Source organism: Hermetia illucens, chromosome 4, assembly GCF_905115235.1.
Source record: "Hermetia illucens chromosome 4, iHerIll2.2.curated.20191125, whole genome shotgun sequence".
In the NCBI taxonomy this organism is placed as follows: Eukaryota; Metazoa; Arthropoda; class Insecta; order Diptera; family Stratiomyidae; genus Hermetia; species Hermetia illucens.
In genome coordinates, this window is record NC_051852.1 from 88656508 (window position 1) to 88674782 (window position 18275).

Here is an 18275-nt window from a genome sequence, read left to right on the forward strand (position 1 = left end):
AAACGAAGTGTACGAATCAAATTGGTTCGCGTATAAACATTTACTCTTTTTGAAAGATGTAAATGTACCATTGCCAACAAAAGACAGCATAGTGGAGAAGAATGCCCAACAGGGGAGCAATACACATGACATTGAAGAAGTGAATAGTATATTTTAATCAAAAAAATATAATTTAGATAAGAGAAATTTACATGTGTTTATCCTGCCATTGAACTTCCTCGGATAGAAAATATTGTTGAAATTCGTTTCTTATTTCCTTGGCATCATTTGAAGGTTTCCTAGGAATTGAAGAAAGTGGTTGCAAACCTCTGTCTGATTGTGTCGTTTTTCTCCATGAACCGGGTATAATTTCGCCACAACTGGCATCTTCCGAATCAAAAGTACCAAAGGGTGCGTGTATATTTCTGGAGGAAGATTGCTTTCGTAGAAAGTTATGCAAGTAAATGCAGCATAATACGACATCTATAGCAGTTTCGAGTTCTGTTAATTCTAGTGGCTTACGAAATATTCTAAAAACGGCTGCCAGTAATCCAAAAGCATTTTCAACAATTCTACGGGCTCTCGACAGCCTGTAATTAAATATTCTATTTGGCGAGTTTCTTGTTATTTCCCCTGGGAAAGGTTTTATTATATTTGTGGTTAACGGGAATGCATCGCCAGCTACTAAGACATACGGCAGCGTTCTTCCAGGGAGGGCTTCTTCTTTGGGTAATTTTAGTTGATTCTTTTCAAGTCTCTTTCCGAATTCCGTATTTTTGAACACACCTCCATCTGAGATCCTCCCCTGGCAACCGACATTAACGTAGGTAAAACAATAATCAGCATCAACGACACCAAACAACACAATGCTAAAGGTGCCCTTCTAATTAAAAAATGTACTTCCACTATTCTGGGGGCATCGAATGAGCACATGTTTTCCGTCCATTGCTCCACAACAATGTGGGAAATTCCAGTTTTTATCAAAGTTGTTTGCAACTACCCTCCAATCTCCTGTGTCCTGAGGAAGCTGAAAATTAAATTTAAATTGTTAGACATAATTACCTAAAATAGATTGTTTTAATAGAATCAACATTTTTTCAGACAATCGCTGATGAAGGATTAGAAGAAATGGATACTTCAAATTCTTTTCGGAAACCAGCGGCAGATGGAAAAATCACAAAAAAAAAGAAGGCGGAACGTCACAACTAATGTGAGTGATGAGAGAGAAGAAGGAGCTTATAATTTTATGAAGGCTGTTAGTGAAATGAAAACTATGGATGAATATTCAGCTTTTGGGGATTACATAGCGCATAAAATTCGAAAACTTAAAAGCGCTACATTGCGAAGTATCGCCCAAAACCGCATCAATAATATCATTTTTGAATTGAAAATAAGTCATGAAAATGACCAAGGTTTAATCTTAATTTCTTCGCCATCTACCGCAACTTCATCGGAGCAATATTCAGCGACTCCTACTCCTGAACCAGAACCTCATCCATCATCACCGATCGCTACAATGCAACACGTCAACAACAATTCTGTAATAACAGAACTTTTGAACATATAATTGAGGTTATTTTTATACGTTATTTCAATTTCAATAAAGAAATGTCAGTATTAACTCTAGAATTTAATATATAATTCGGTTTATGAAGGCATATATACATACTCGTATGTACCAATTCATCAATAAACTCACCTTTATGTAATCTTTCAGTGCTGAACAAATACTTTTCGCTACTTCAGGAACAATTTTCGAAATGCTTTGTGTTGAAACTTTGAATAGGAAGCTTAGGCTTGCGTATGAGTCGCCTGTTGCCAGATAACGGAGTGTGATTGCGAGTCTGATTTCAGCAGGTATAGCCTCACGCATAACCGTATCCCTTTTGGTTATTAGCGGCCTTATCATATCCAATAGAATATTGTAATCTATTTGAGACATCCGTGTAAAATTTTTGAAAAGATAGTCGTCATTATCTATCTCTTTTAAAAACTTATTTTTATTGTCTTTAAAATAGTCACGCATCCATATCCTTTTTGACTTTGCTATCCTTTTATCGCAGTTCCTTTTAATTATTATATACGCTGCACATACTCCTGCTTTCATTAAACAATTCACTGACATGTTGAAAGAAAGCACGAGAAAGCGAAAACAACTAATTGCAACGTGTGGACGCTGGAGTTGCATGCGCTATGACGCACGTGCGTTATTCAATTTCAGGCATGCGTTTTTACGGCGCAAGCATGCGCTTCGCGCACCAAAAAGAGGCATCGTTTGGAGGCACCTTTACATAGGGAAACCCAAAGCCTCCTATACCTGATCGTCTAGCTTCCGGTTTCCCAACTTGTTCTATACTAGTTTGCCATTTCATTAATCAAATCTGTTTTAAGCTGAAGTATGACATTATTTTCAACAAATCCTTAAAAGTGGTTTCTTTGTTCAGTAAAATGGTAGTACCGTCTTTTTGTTAATGAGAACTTGGCAGAAGTTGCATAGTTATGAAAAATACATTAAATTAGCAAACTTTTCAAATCACCGGCAAAATTAGTCCATTAGTCTTTTTTTACAGGGTGAGGGCTCAAACTGCAGGGACGGAAAATAAAAAATGTCATCATCATCATCATCAACGGCGCAACAACCGGTATCCCGTCTAGGCCTGCCGTTATAAGAAACTCCAGACATCCCGGTTTTGCACCCGTCCACCAATTCGATATCCCTTAAAGCTGTCTGGCGCCCTGACCTACGCTATCGCTTCATCTCAGGAAGGGTCTTCCTCGTCTTCTTTTTCCACCATAGATATTGCCCTTATAGACTTTCCGTGCTGGATCATCCTCATCCATACGGATTAAGTGACCCGCCCACCGTAATCTTTTGAAGCGGATTTTATCCACAACCTCATGATATCGCTCATAAATTTCGTCGTTATGTATCCTCATGTTGGGGGCCAAAAATTCTTCTCTCGCATGCAGCCAAGAGTTCGTAATTTTTCTTGCTAAGAACCCAAGTTTCCGAGGAATACATAAGGACTGGTAAGATCATCGTCTTGTACAGTAAGAGCTTTGACCATATGGTGAGACGAAACAGTTTTTGTAAGCTGAAATAGGCTCTGTTGGCTGCCAACAACTGTGCGCGGAATTCGTCATCATAGCTGTTATTGGTTGTGACCATAGATAGGAGAAATTTTCGACGGTTTCAAAGTTGTAGACTCCTATCTTTATTGTCTTCGTTTGACTAATATAATTCGATGTTGTTCCTTCTTTGGTTTTTAGCGCTATATGTTGCCCCCATATACTTCGTCCTGCCTTCATTAATGTGCAATCCAGGATCTCGCACGCATGCTCGATTTGGATCAAGGTAGACTGTACATCTCGGGTTTTTCCTCCCATAATGTCAATAGCGGCAGCATAGGCCAGTACTACAGGAATTGAAGGGAATGGTACCTCTCGCATTTACATCTGCATCGCGAATCACTTTCTCCAGGGCCACGTTGAAGAGGACGCATGATAGGGCATCCCCTTGCACATTGATCAGGGTTAGCCTAGACAGTCTTATTAGTTTCGTCGAGATATCGAATTCTGCCATGGCCGTGTGCAGTTTTACCCTATCTATGCTCTCATGGGCTTTAAATTCGATGACAAGATGGTGCAACTCATGTCCATATTCTAACAGTTTTTCCATCGCTTGCCGCACAGAGAAAAATCTGATCTGCCTGGAGTGAAGCCTCTTTGGTATGGGCCAGTGTTTTTCTGGCCGTATGGGGCTATCCGGCCTAGGAAGATAGAAGAGAATATCTTATAGATGGTACTCAGCAACGTGATACCTCTATAATTACTGCACTGTGTGATGTCTCCCTTTTTATGTATGAGACAAATAATGCCTCTTTGCCAATCGTCAGGCATTGATTCCCTGTCCCACACCTTGAGCATTAGTTGAAGATCCGCTTGATGTAGTTGGTCGCCTCCACATTCAACCAATTCGGCTGTAATTTCATCGGCTCCTGGCGACTTATGGTTTTTAAGCCGATAGATTGCAGGAACTGTTTCTTCTGTACTTGGTGGTGGCAGTATTTGTCCGTCCTCTTCAGTTGTTGGGACCTCCAACTCGGCGATAATTCGGTTGTTGAGCAGTTTATCAAAATACTCAACCCATCCCTCCAATATGCCTACTCTGTCGGAAATCAAATTTCCCTCTTTGCCTTGGCAGGATGAGCATGGAGGTGTATAAGGCTTCATCTTGCTGACTTGTTGGTAAAACTTGCGCGCTCGGTGCGGTTGCTTCCTGTACTTTTCGAGGTCACAGACCTGTTGGTTCAATTTAAAACCTTTGAATTTTTGATCAGATGTTGCTACATTTATTAAATGTTATAGCTAATTAGTACAGAATAAGTCGGGAAACGGGAAACGGGAAGCTGGACGCTTCAGGTATGAAAAGTTTTGTGTATTCCTTTTATAAATATGTTTGAGTGTGCATTTGTCCCATTAGTACATAGCAAGATATATATGCATATATTAGGTGAAAATATCTACTTTTAGGTGATATTGACATTCAAAGCCTCAAATTTGCAAAGAAGCTACAATTTTGACCTATTATAACTTTGTTAGTAATGGCGCGATTTCCACCAAACTTGGTAGGATCATGTTCTAGCCTACATTATTTCGTGGTACTAGAATGAACTTAAGCGGGATTTTGCATTCAAGTACTAAAAATTATAGTAATTAACATTATTTGAAAGAATGTCGGTATAGAGTGTATTTCGGAGACCAGGCACCTTATAGGGCAGCCTCTTGTTTTTTTTTTCAAATTTTCTGGTTGGGTAGTTCCTGAGAATGGGTTCGTTAAAGAGATGATAATTTTCGACCCACCGGATTCCCCTCCTCCCCCTCTTTTCAAAAAATGTCAAAATTAAGACCGGCTTCGGAAAGTACTAATCGATATCCCACATGACTATATTTGGTGAAAATAAATTTCCATCCCCCTTTGAATGTATGCCGACCCTCCTTAAATTCGACGTAGAAAGGTGTAACCCACTATATGCGTGAGGGTTCACAGTTCCCATCTTTCCACCAAATTTTGTGTCAATCGCCATAACCGTCTCCGAGGAAACGGCGTGTGATGGACAAACAGACAGTGAACGTTGTGCAAAACAATAAAAGAAAACGGTAAACGAGATTAGTGAAAATCGCAAACGAAATTGCTAAAAGTTGCAAGGAGTTCCAGTGACTAGTGGTGTAGTGAAATCAGAGACGCATCTGAAGCGAAACGAAGCGATTCAATTTTCCAGTTTTCTTTGACTCATTTGTTCTCTGTTATTTCCTTTGTCTATTTGACTGTACCGTGCTGAGAATTCAACTTGCCGGTTACTAAATGTACTAATCGACAGCTGTGAGTTGAAGCTACCTGGCTCTTGATCTACGCGGTGTGGTGGGAGGGCGCTGGCTCGTGGATCACTGGGATTCAGGTCCGATTCTAACTTTAATTAGAAAACTTTTCACTTTCTTTTTAAGTAACTTTTAATCTGAATGTCTGTGCGTGCGGGTCTAGGGTTTGATACTAGTCGAGGCAAAAAGGAAACTGTCCCTTATGGTAACAACTGCAAGCTAGGTAGTGCTACATTGAAACAAACAACATCGTTCAGCGCGCAGCCTAGTGCTAGAGTCCGTGCCTTATTTGCGTTGTGACGGGCTCTCTTTTCTGAAATAAACTTTAGTTGTTCTGCCCTGAACAGTGAATATAAATAGGAATTACTCCGATCAGTACCATGGGCACTGTTGTGCCCGGTAGCTAATTCTATAAATTATTTTTGAAGATGGATCAAGTGAGCCAACACAAAGGAGAAATGTCTACCCCGATGTCGAAGGGTGTCGCGACAGCAGCGCATTCTACATGCGAATGCGCTAAAGAGGAATTGTTGAAAAACGTAAACGATCCTTTTAGGTGTAGTGGTAGAATATTGAGATCGCCTACAGAGAAGGTGATGTAGACCGGAAATTGGAGCATACGCTAATCGTGAATACGACCAAAATCTCAGCGGCAAACGGTGTCAATGCTGCGGTTGACGACGAAAAAGGCGCGTTCTCAAAGCTAGAGGTGATGATCTCTAACCTGATGGAGTTCGTAGATCTCCATCACAACATGCACGGTGAAATGAAAATCCAAATGCGTGCTTTACGATCTGTGTATTTTGATGTACGAAATTAGCTACACTGCTCCAAGAAAACAAACGCAACAGTAGAAGTACCAACACAAACGTCCTCGAGGGCAATACCCCCGGTAGGAACTCGGACCAGAGATGATATCACAGCAGTGGATCACCTTCAAGATAGAAAAGAAACACCAGAGCACCGCAAACGGTTTAGGCATACTTACAGAGAATCCCCCGAGCGAACTCCAAAACGAAAGAAGGGAAAACACAACCGGCGCAATCAACAGTCTTAAGTAGTAAAAGTTTACTGAACCATCTGGAGAAAAGTATCAATCAGTCTACTTGGACTAAGCAGAGAAAAAAGGAAGACCATTGAAGAGATCGTGGCCAGATGCGCTGATTAAAAAAACAACAAGCGAGCTGACATATGCAAAAATCTTGCGGAAGGTTGAAGAAAACAGTTCCCTCCAGGACTTGGGTGAACATGTGAACCGGATGAGATGCACGCAGAAAGGCGATTTACTCCTTGAGCTTAGACCTGGGGAGAGTAAGTGCCACGATCTCTATAAGAAGATCGAATCATCATTGGGTAAAGCAGCGGAAGTAAAGGTAAGCCAGGACTCAATGCTGATTGAGTGCAAGAACCTGGATGAGATCACTACAAAAGCGGAGATCTGTAAGGTCTTGAAGACTCAACTTGGGTTACGTAATGCATATAGTGGTACTCAAATGGTGCCCGGAGTTTGGTCACATTTCAAGAAATGGTATGAGCGAGTACGATAGGTCTAAGTTGTGCCAAAGATGCGGAAAGGAAAGGCATATTGCCAAAGAGTACAATGCGAATCCTACATTTCTGCTGAAGACAGGAGGGTAACATCGACCATATTACCGGCAGTTAGAAATATCCGGGGTTCAAGAAGGCGATTTCAGATTTTCATAAATGAAATTCATAGAGCTGAATTTAAACCACTATTAGGCAGCCCAGACTGCTGTCCCAAAGCGTGGTTGGAAATAAAATTGACGTTGCCATCACATGTGAATACTACGAATAATCGATGACACGAACAATAGCCCAGAAGACGGATTCACACGAACCAAGGTAGACGGAATTCACATATTTAGTTGCTATGCTGCGCCAAGCCTCACGCTAGATGAATTCGTGGAAAGATTAGCTTCCGAAGCAAGCCGCTAAAAGCCAATAATAATAGCCGAAGATTGGAGTAGCCGCGAAGAAAATACGGGAGGCCGCATATTGCTCGAATTTTCACGTCTGAATGCCGTTCTGGCAAATGCTGGTTTCGTCAATACTCTTCGGAGATGGGATATGGGATCGGTTATAGACCTTATGTTTGTTAGTGATATATTATTTAAGGATCTCTAATGGTAGGTGAGCGGAGAATATACGCATAGCGACTATCAAGCTATCATCCTCCAGATGAAGCGTAGGATAGGTGCAAAACGTGTCAAGAGAGCTGAACGTTGGATATCCAAAAAACTTGCGAAGGAAATGTTTGACGAAATACTGCAGGAAGTGATGCCGATGGGAAATACAAAAGAAAAGATGATGCAGGTTTATGAAAGGATACAAAAGCAAGTGACGCTCCCATGCCCCGCCGCACTGTACTCAAGGAACGAATACCCAATTTCTGGTGAAATGCCGAAATCGATGAACTTCGCAAAGCCTGAAAACCAGGAGACAAAGCCAACACAGCAGAAACCGGCCTGAGTCTGAAGAACTGCACTACCGATATAAGAAGGGGAGGAAAGAACTGCAAGCAGCCATCTTTGGAAGTAAAACTGACCACTTCAAAAGCTTATGCAAGGAAGCGGACTCCAACCCGTGGGAGGTGTATACGAAGCAGTCATGGCATCAATAATTTGTACTCGCTTTCCAACAGTTTCAAATGAATCAAAACTGCCCACTGTCCAGATAGATTCCGATGAAACTCCCGAAGTTACAACTGAAGAAATCCTGGAATCGCAAAGAAAATTGTGGAAAATAAAGCCTCAGGCTTAGATGGCATTCCAAATAAAGCTCTTGTAGTGACCGTAAAAACATTTCCAAGGTTTAGTGAAACATTTACAGCGTACCTCAATGAGGGGATTTTCCCGGAAAAGTGGCAGAAACACAAGCTTGTCCTAACCTCAAAGCGAAATAAAAGTTTTGTGTGATTCCTCGTCTTATAGGCCTATATGCCTATTAAACGACGTCGGCAAACTTTTCGAAGTCATCTACAACAGACTTGTAGCGTTTGCAGAAGAAGAAGGTGGCCTCTCAGATAGGCAGTTTGTATTCCGAAAGACAAGATCTACTGTTAATGCGATAAGTAGGGTGACGAAAATTGAGAAAGCAGTGGAGGCCAATAAATCTTGCGCGATAGTTACTCTCCACGTGAAGAATGCCTTCAATACGGCAAAATTGAGCAAAATAATTGCGGGTTTAGCCAGATTGGGCGCTCCGAAATACTTGGTGCGCATTGTAATGGAATTTCTCCCGTAGAGGATATTGTGTTACAATTTGTACGATAGACCTAAGACATATAGAAGAACCTGAGGGGTTCTTCGGTCCTCTTCTGTGGATAATAATGTATGATGGAATGGAAACGTAGGTGGTCCAAGGCAAAGCGACTCCTAATCTCAAGAGTTGTCAGATCTATCTTGCTTTATGCGGCTGGCAGCCCCATATCAGGTGAGTGCGTTTTCGTGCGCTTACCGTACAATATCAGACGAAGCACCATGTGTGATAGCAGGCATGGTCCCCATCGAGTATTGACGCTTCTATGACCCCCCATCATATGCAATCGGCGAGTCCAGTACCTATCGTCGGCAATTAGCACGAAATGAATCTATTTTGGAGTGGCAAAAAAGATGGAGAGATTCGATTATAGGACGCTAGACTCATAGAATTATTCCAGATGTCCCAAAATGGATCACTGAAAGGCGCGATTAAGTTAGCTACGATCTAACTCAATTCCTAAGCGGACACGGAGGGTACCTTGCATATCTTTATCGCTTCGGGCGTGACGACTCCCCGAATTGCTCGATATGCGAAATGGTTCCGGAGGATGCTGAGGATGTTGTTTTTTGCTGCCCGAGGTTCGCCGCATATAAAGCGGAATCGGAAGTTGAAGCCGGGCCGCGATTGCCACCCGAGAATATTGTGAATGAAATGCTAGCCTCTGAAAAAACTTGGCTGGTGGTGAAAAAAATCATGAATGCAATCGTCAATCTGTGGAGGAGAGTGGAGCTTCTGAGTAAAGTAGCAAACGACACGAGTCGCAGTTTGTAACAGATCCTGTCACGCGACGCGATACCGCAGTCCCGGCAGTCCCGCGGGGTAAGCGAAGGAGAAGAAAGTGGTTTTACCGAGCGAATTTGTCACATAACCGTATGGCAGGAGCCAGCGGTAGGTTTTGAACCTTTCTACTTTCCAACGATAAAAAAAATAAACAAGTCGGAATACCGGAAGCTCGCGCTTCGGGTATAAAGGTTTTGTGTTCATCTTATCTAAGAAATTTCAACGCACATTTTTCTATCCGTATATAGCTACAAATCCAACATACTCGTTCAAATTTTTCCAAACTACCAGCCATACGCACATATTAGAGCCGTAGATATTACGCTCAACCTAAACAAACAAACTGTCTATTTCCGAATACTGTACACATATATGCACGTACATAAATTGATCGTACCCATACTTCCGATTTACACCTTATATCTATCTAAATTAGGTACTACCCGCAAAGTCCATTAGCACGCATATACTATATACCTTACACACATGTCTCGTTGGAATAATTGATATTCATATACAAATGATTAAAAAACTAAAACAAAATAATCCTTTTCCACCCAATTCATACGAACTAACTTCGTTGTGGTATTGACGAATTGATATGTGATGATGACGTCATGCAGGTTGTAGAATGCACGAAATTCACAAAAAAATGTGAAGTTTCACCCCCTATAACTTTGTTAATAATATTTGGATTTTCTTCAAACTTCAAACTTCAAACCGAATTGTGCACCATGTTCTTCATTATATCTATGCTAAATTTTGTACTTCTGTGATGAACATAAGGGGGGTGCCGGCTAAATTTCTAAAATGTAGAAATATACTATTATTAACTTTATTTCTTCAGATATCGAAAACGGATATATTTTGAGGCCTAGATTTCATAGGGATGCACTACTGTCATTATTTTCAGATTTTTCGGTTGGATAGGTTCTGAGAACGAGACCTGTTACACTTTTTGATGGTCATATTTTGAGCCTTCACTCCCCTATATTTCACTTAATATCAAATATTGAACCAGTTTCGAAAAATCCTAATTGAGACCTTTCATTTGATACCCCACATGGCTACACTCTGTGAAAAAAAATGTTGCAGCCTCCTTTCACCTGTATGGGGAGCCCCTCCTTAAACTTAGCACAAAATGGCGCCAGTTGCTGCATGTAAAGGGAACGGCAGATCGCATACTTTTACCAATTTTCGTGACAATCGGTCTAGTCGTTTCCGAATAAATCGGGTGTGACAGACAGACAGACAGACAGACAGACATCGAATCGATTCTAATAAGGTTTTGTTTCACACAAAACCTTAAAAAAAGGCAGACCGACATATAGGCAGACAGACAGTAAACTGATGTTTTATACAAAAGCCTTACAAACTGAACCCGGAATGCAATAATATAAATTTCTTTAAAACGGACACTCGAAAATCTGATTCAAGAGCACGATTTTAACGAATCCCACTATGTCAATATCTTGAAAACCCTCAACTTTTTACTAAGGTCATTTAATATTTTTCTGGATGCTTCTGGGTTGCTCTACCAGCCCTTTAAGCTTTGTCTTTGACTTTTCCGACACGCCGTCGTTCAAATCGCAAGATTTCGAACGAATTAAAGGCTAGCTGGCTAGGTGGGGGTTTGCTAATTTTGGACCATTCGCAGACATATGGGGTGTCAAACCTCTTTAAGCTAAACGTCTTCTTACTATCCACCGGCTGATATTAACCTACCGAAATTTTTGAAAGTGTTTTGCTTTTTTCTCAATGATGTGGCGACAACGTAAAGATCATCCTATTGAGATGTAACGCTTTTCCAGCCGGACCCACGCTGCCTTGTGTAGCCTCCAGTCTATTGATATTTTCGATACACATACCGAGCGCAGTAAAGACTTAAATTCAGATCTCGAGCAACTTCACTTTGATTTTCAACAGATCCAGTAATTGCATCAATTTCAGCAACTTGATGATATGGTGTACCCATTCTCGAGTTTGGAATCGATACACTAATTTACAAGTTAAGTACTAATATTCAAATGATAGCCCTTTAACTAAAAGATACCCTTTTATTCTGAAGGAAGACCCGTAACGCTTGCTACCTGAAATGAGTGATTAAAAGGGGAAACCAAATTAGGTAGTTTTCAGCATCGTATTTTGTTTTATTGTGTAGATCGTCAACTTCGCTATTCCAGAATATCCTGCAAAATTTTCAGAGAAAATTTCATGTTGTGATTATCGGATTGATACTCAGGTCCAAAAAACCCAGCGTTAGTTGCTTTATGTCCTTACGTAATCCTGCAACAGTAAGTAGCATATTTAGAATAACGACATATATGTGAAGCTGTGTAAACAGTTTTCATTTTTTAGAAATTTTAGTTATTTGTAGTATAAATTACTCGGGACTGACATTGGTAAGTGTATATCCCATCCAACCTAACGAATCCATCTACCTGACAGTTCGTCAATACACCGAAGCAATTCGGCAAGTATGCGACGAACTGATCCCTTCCCGTCCCTTAAACTACCTCTACCCAATCCTAAAATACACTAGCCCAACACCTCAGAAAGTCAAGGTGTTTTGCTACAAACAGCTTATCCGTCCCCTCCTCGTTTTCGGCTTCATCTTCTGCTCCGACGCTTCCCCCACCAAATCGAACGACTCCGCTGCAAAGAGCGCAGAATCCTCCGCCACTGTACGAATATCTACAAGAACGAAGACCGCTCCAAATACATCTCGAACCAGATCCTCTACGACTCCTCTCAAACGCCCCGCATTGACGCCGTCCTAGCCCGTCACGTCCTCAAATTCCTAGAAAAATCCATATCCCACCCAAATCCACTTATCTCACAGGCCATGCAGATCGAGATCGTCGAAGAGCATCTTCTACGAACTCATCAGTTCTCTCAAATCCTCTTATCTCTCCAGTCCCGTAACCTCCTTTTCGACCCTGGCGGTAGAGTAATCTTCTACAACGGCATCTACTCCTCATCCCAGTTTTCAAAACCTACCCATCCTTAGCGCCACTCCTAGCTTCCTTTCCCATATACGTGCTAACGAAGTTTTGTGATGTGTGTAGTTTAGTACTACTGGTATTTACTTTAAGTGCATATATGTTTGCTTTTTTGCATGGAGTAAAGTGGAAATGTGTGAAGGTGTTTTAAATCAATTTAGATTGGCAACGTTTTTAAGGTTTTGTGTAAAAAAAGGGGGAGGTCACTATACATGCGAAAGAGGGGTGGAAATTTGTTTCACCAAATATAGTCATATTGGGTATCAAATGAACGATCTCGGCTTGTACTTTCTGAAGCGGGTCTGAGTTTTGACATTTATTGGAAAGGTGGGCAGTGCCGGGGGAGTCGGTTCCTTTTTCTCAGAAACTACCCAACCGAAAAATCAGAAAAAAAAACAAGAGGCACCCACTACATGGTACCTAGGCTCCGAAATGCTATACATACCGATATCCAAATAAAATTAATATAAGTATATTACCATAATTTTTAGTAATTGGCTGCAAAACCCTCCTTAAGTTTATCCTAGCACAGGGTATGATTCCACCGAGTTTGGTGCACTATTGCTAAACTTTGTTAATGACTTTATATATCAATATCACGCGGAAGTGGATAGCGCTAGTGGTCTCGTTCAAGAGGGGATACTGTAAAGTTTTATCCCGACACGGTTCAGTCGCCATCATGCGTTGGAATAGTGAGGAGCGTGCCTTTGCCGTGGAGGTTTACTTTTCAAGCGGATGTTCGGTTATTGCAACTCAGCGTGCATTTCGGAATCGCTTTAATTTAGCCTCGTTGGCTCCCGTCTCAGACCGCAAATCAATTGTTACATGGGTTACTACATTCAGACAAACTGCAAGTGCGACAAAAGGAAGAACTGGGGTCACTCGGCCTGTTAGATCACCTGAGAACATTGAAGCGGTGAGAGCGTCAATGTTGCGATCGCCACGGCATTCTGCGCGCAAACACGCATCTGCCCTTGGACTATCCGATCGTTCTATGAGAAGAATTCCTCTTGATGATCTTCATTTTCATCCCTATAAGATGGCGATAGTGCAGGAACTTTCAGAACGTGACTTCAATTCTCGGATGAACGCGTGTGAGCTTATTCTTGATATCGTTCCCGAGGGTGCTATTGTTTTTTTTAGCGATGAAGCCCATTTTCATTTGTGTGGGTCGGTTAACAAACAAAACATGCGCTACTGGGCTGACACCAACCCTTGAGAATTGCATCAAAACCCTTTGTATTCACCCAAAGTCACAGCGTGGTGTGCAATTTCCTCAGCTGGAATTATTGGTCCCTGGTTTTTTGAAGAAAATGAGGTTACAGTGACAATGAATTCGGACCGGTATGTAAACATGCTACAGAATTTTTTTTTCCCACGGCTAGAAAATTTGGATTTGGGGGACACTTGGTTCCAACAAGATGGTGCAACAGCACACACTTCAAGAGCATCGATGGCTCTTCTGAGGGAACACTTTCCAGAGCGCCTTATCTCAATTAGAGGCGATTTGAATGATTTGTGTGATTTTTTTCTATGAGGTTTTTTGAAATCCCGTGTTTATGTGAACCGTCCAAGAACCCTACAAGATTTGAAGATCATCATCCAAGAAGAAATTGCCAACATAACACCTGCTATGCTAACAAGAGTCATGACAAACGCCAGAAATCGGTTTACGCAATGTATGGAGAATGGGGGACGTCACCGTCACGTCAGATTTGATCTTCAAAACAATGTAAATAAAAACTTTAGACATCTACATTATAAAAAATAAATAAATAAAAAATAAATAAATATTTTCCGATGCATACAATAGTTTTTATTGAGTTTTGAAAAAAGGAAGTTATGCTGCCGCACCTTGTATTAGCCACTACGACTAATGGGACAAATGCACCCTCAAATGTGTTTATAAAAGAAATACACAAAACCTTTCATACTTGAAGCGTTCAGCTTCCCGTTTCCCGACTTGTTTTTATTTGTATTTGGAGAACTCCTCAGCGCACTGAAAGAAGTGCGTATGGCAGACAGACAGGCAGCATCACTATTTTCAGTTCAAAAGCTTGACAAAATGGTTTATACTATTTTGGAAATTGGAAAGGTTGATATCAGAAGTTGAATGAAGGGCGTGTTTATATGTTTGATTTGTCCATTTCAATCCAATATTGTGTGACTGCTCCACTTATCCTTCGAACAATTAACTAACTTTTTGAGATCGGTTCGGTAGAAAAGAAAAGGTAATTAAAAGTTCCAAATCCAGGCAAGTGTCTGGAAGTAATTAACAGCATCACAATTTGATGAAATATTGACGCCATTGCTTCATGACCTGATCGTTGCGGAGTTCGTGGTTGCCGCTGCTTTTGTGTTTGCGTGGCTGCTTTGGAACGTTTCTTTCTATATGGTCCTTGGTTTTCGGAACGCGAGCATATGATTATAAATGGCGCTAGTATCTATAGTCAACCACCTTTCGCGTTTTGGTCGGACATGGACAAGAGTCATAATAGGGATGAAATGCCATTCGTATTCCAATTACACGGTGTCATGCATTTGATGACTTTGGAATTAACCTTGGGCGGAAGATTTTTGGAGCTACACTGTGTACGCGAGCTCCGCTGAGAACGTTGGATGTGTTGGATGAATTCTCGGAGTAAACCTGCTGTTTAACTGCGTGACTGACTTAACAATTACTGAACTAGTTGCATTAAGCGTGTTTCTGATTCTGAAGGCGATGTTGTTGTTAACCTTTGCTTCGGCGATGTATAGTGTCGCCCTAATCGGCTGAAAAATAGACGGCTGACATCTTATCCATACATTACGCATTAGAAGCTCAGAAACTTTGAAATCGCGGAGAGAGGGAGGGTTTCTCGTCACCCGACTTCTCCTGGGTGACACTCAACCGCTTAGTTAATTGTTCACGTAAGCAACTACGTGAGTTATCTGTCACCGACTCTAAAAGTAGATCGCGGCGGCAGCGCTGCTATGATTTTAAAATATTGTTGTCATGGGTATCTTATGTTATACCTCACAAAGCTTCTTTCCACTATTTTGAACCAGATTTCGTACTCCTGCGGATTGAAATCCGGAAATCTTGGAATGCAGTTTAGCGTGGTCGTAGCCGCACTCGTGCCTGGAGGCGTGTTGCGTGTTCTCCGCATTCTGGTTATTGCTTTACTGATTGAATCCGGCAATTATTTTCACTTTGAACTCAGGGTGTTCGCAAAGTGGGATTCCAAAGTGAAGTCGATAGCCGAAGTTGAATGAATGCCATATTTTTATATTTGATTTGTTTATTTAAATGTAGTATCGATCCTGCTTCTCATTGTAGTGTTCACAAAGTGATAGCTATGAGTGAACCTCCCCCTGCCCTCTCTTCTACTGAGTGACTGCTCTACTTAACCCTTAAACAATTTGCTAAATTTTGGGGAGTATATCACTTCCAGGCAAGTTTGTGGTAAGAACCACTGCTACACTATATTCAATAATATAACCAGTGAAAACAAGACTTCGAAGTTCCTCAAGGGTTTTGGATAAATTTGGTGTGGAACCCCGGATTACGGATTTTTTAAGGTCATTTACTTCTTCACAAGGAAGGAAAGGGTTTAGGAAGACGAACGCACATGGAAACGTTCTGCTTGTCTGCCGCTACTTATTTACAAGGCTAACTTGCGATATTCACAGTTAACCCCGGTGGGTCATGTCATTATCCGCAACCCGAGACGCAGGCCTGGTCACCTGCAGCTTTGAATTTGCCATTCACCTTGTGTGTCAGGTTAATCCCGACCTGTATATATATTGAATATTTTATCATAACCAATAATTTACCCAATAGTAACTTTTCAATTATCGAATCAGCATTTCAAGCACCTCATTGTTGAAATCATAAAAGGGATCCTACATTTATATTTGCATTACTAACTTCCGACCCTTCCCATTACAAAACCAATTTCTTTCAACATATCCTTTGGATCCCTTTTGAAACGCTTTGAATAATCATTTTCGTCATCGAATTTTCAGACGATCAAAGAAATTTATAACAAGACGTCTTTCAACATTCCGATGCCATTTGCAATTCAATACCTATGCCGTCTAGCAATGAATGAGCCTCTCTACTACGGTGAAAGTCGTTATTTCAGCTTTCAATTCACCGCAATCGAAGTTAATGGGTTACTAAGGACAACTGTAACTATATTCCCCAGAAAAACCATAGCAATTTCTCGACCGGAAGTCTTGTTCCAACAACGCACGCCATGGAACGAAAAAGGATTGGTACGATAAAAGGCTTAATATGTTCTTCCGGATGTTTCCATAAATTTGGTTCGGAAGTTCCGACCCCAAAGAGAAAGAATGTAATAAAAATTGATGAAATGAAATTCGAGATTGGTCTAAGATAACCTGGTAAGGTGCCTTCGAGAGAATGATGGCGGAAAAGGAATTATTCAGTTAAATGATTTGAGAAACTATTATCGATTAGCAAGGGACCATGAAAGAGGAAATTTTATCTGAAATGTTGACAGTAAATCTTTAAAGAAGTAATGGGGTGGTTGGTTATAACGATGGAAACCAAATAAATTCCGACGAAGGTTATACATATATGACGAAAAATAGAAGGGTTGGGATTAGAATTTTTGAAATAATTTTCTCTTTGTTATCGTTTTCTTCTTTTAAAGAAAGTGGTGGAGTATTGATCAAATCTTTCAGCATTGAAATACCTTAACAATATAAGGACGTTTTCTTTTGACGTTTAGGATGTAAGTAATTTAACATTGGCACTGTCTTTCATGCAGTGGATCCCTCGCTTGCGTTATTTCCTTTCCTAAGGGGGGGGGGGACTTTTCAAGGTCAGTGCGTGTTCGTATGATTCTTTCACCCATTCATAAGATGAGAAAGTGGAATTTAAGGGGGTCATCCCGTGTGTCGGGTTGGAGAAATCGATTTTTTTTGCATGAATTGTATCTATATATAGTGGAGAATATGTGGGCAAAGGGATTTTCCGATATTCCGAGTCCTTCAGAAATTACAGGGTTAAACAGGTAAGGAGTTTGCAACCGCGGCTAGAGTACTCGATGAGAAAGAGCATCGAATCTTTTTTTACCTGTTAGTTTTTTACCTGAGCCTTATACATTCGAAATATAAAAAGATGGAAAAACAATCAATTGTCTAAACTTATTTGCTGTTTGGAATAAAAAGGATAATCCAGTCTAGAGTGAGCACTGAAAGGCTTTCAAGCTATACTCAGTTATATTTTGTTGTCAGTATTGTGCTGTTTGTATGTTCAGTGGTTTTTTTAAATGGATCGTACGAAGGCAGATCGCTTTAACGTTCAACGTCATGTTCGCACTAAAAAACGAGTATTTCATGGAAATCGATACTTATCAGAGAAGAAAAAGAACTTCGCATCAACATCAGCAAAGAAATTTTTAGCAAGCATGAACATGGATGTTCCAATTGCAACAAGTTTTGTATATTGTATATTGGATTTTGCTGGAGTTTTCTCCGGTATTTCTGCAAATAATAAAATATACGTGGTAGTAAAAAAGGAATACGTAGGACATGTCGAGAAAAGAATGGGAACGCGGCTTAGAAATGCAAAGAAGAATCACAAAGGCATTGGTGGAAAAGGGGCTAGAAAACTTACTAATAAGGACATCACTACATTTTCTGGGCTGGCTATTCGTCGACCCGCAAATTCGATAGAAGGAATGAAGCAAGAAATTTGGGAAACTTTCTTCCATAAATGTTCTACAGACGAAAATCCTGAGCATCAAAATTGTCCAGCAGGCGAGGACAGTTGGTGCAAATGGCGCAAAGCGGAAGCTAAAGGAGAACTGGATAGTTTTCACCACCAGGCACCTTTGACTG

The 18275-nt window shown here is 40.8% G+C and overlaps 1 protein-coding gene across 4 annotated transcripts; it reads right to left on the reverse strand.

The window, feature by feature from the left end:
• Nucleotides 1–223: 223 nt before the first annotated feature.
• On the reverse strand, nucleotides 224–2019 carry LOC119655612. Of its 4 annotated transcripts, none has more exons than XM_038061582.1 (2): nucleotides 1679–2019; nucleotides 224–569 (listed from the first exon to the last, which is right to left on the reverse strand). In XM_038061582.1, exons 1-2 carry the CDS (start codon nucleotides 2003–2005, stop codon nucleotides 552–554), a joined length of 345 nt encoding a protein of 114 aa, XP_037917510.1. In that variant the 5' UTR covers nucleotides 2006–2019; the 3' UTR covers nucleotides 224–551. The 4 variants fall into 4 exon arrangements, with proteins under 4 accessions (XP_037917510.1, XP_037917509.1, XP_037917508.1 ...); XM_038061581.1 differs by lacking the exon at nucleotides 224–569 and adding an exon at nucleotides 834–997; XM_038061580.1 differs by lacking the exon at nucleotides 224–569 and adding an exon at nucleotides 834–1006.
• Nucleotides 2020–18275: the final 16256 nt, after the last annotated feature.

Bases quoted from the DNA above. Each gene is read 5' to 3' on its own strand.
- LOC119655612 (XM_038061579.1), bottom strand. From the start codon at position 2,005: ATGCGTGACTATTTTAAAGACAATAAAAATAAGTTTTTAAAAGAGATA. The intron at 1,007-1,648 runs GTATGTATATAT...TTTAATTTTCAG, and splicing joins TGATGAATTGGTACATACGA to CTTCCTCAGGACACAGGAGA.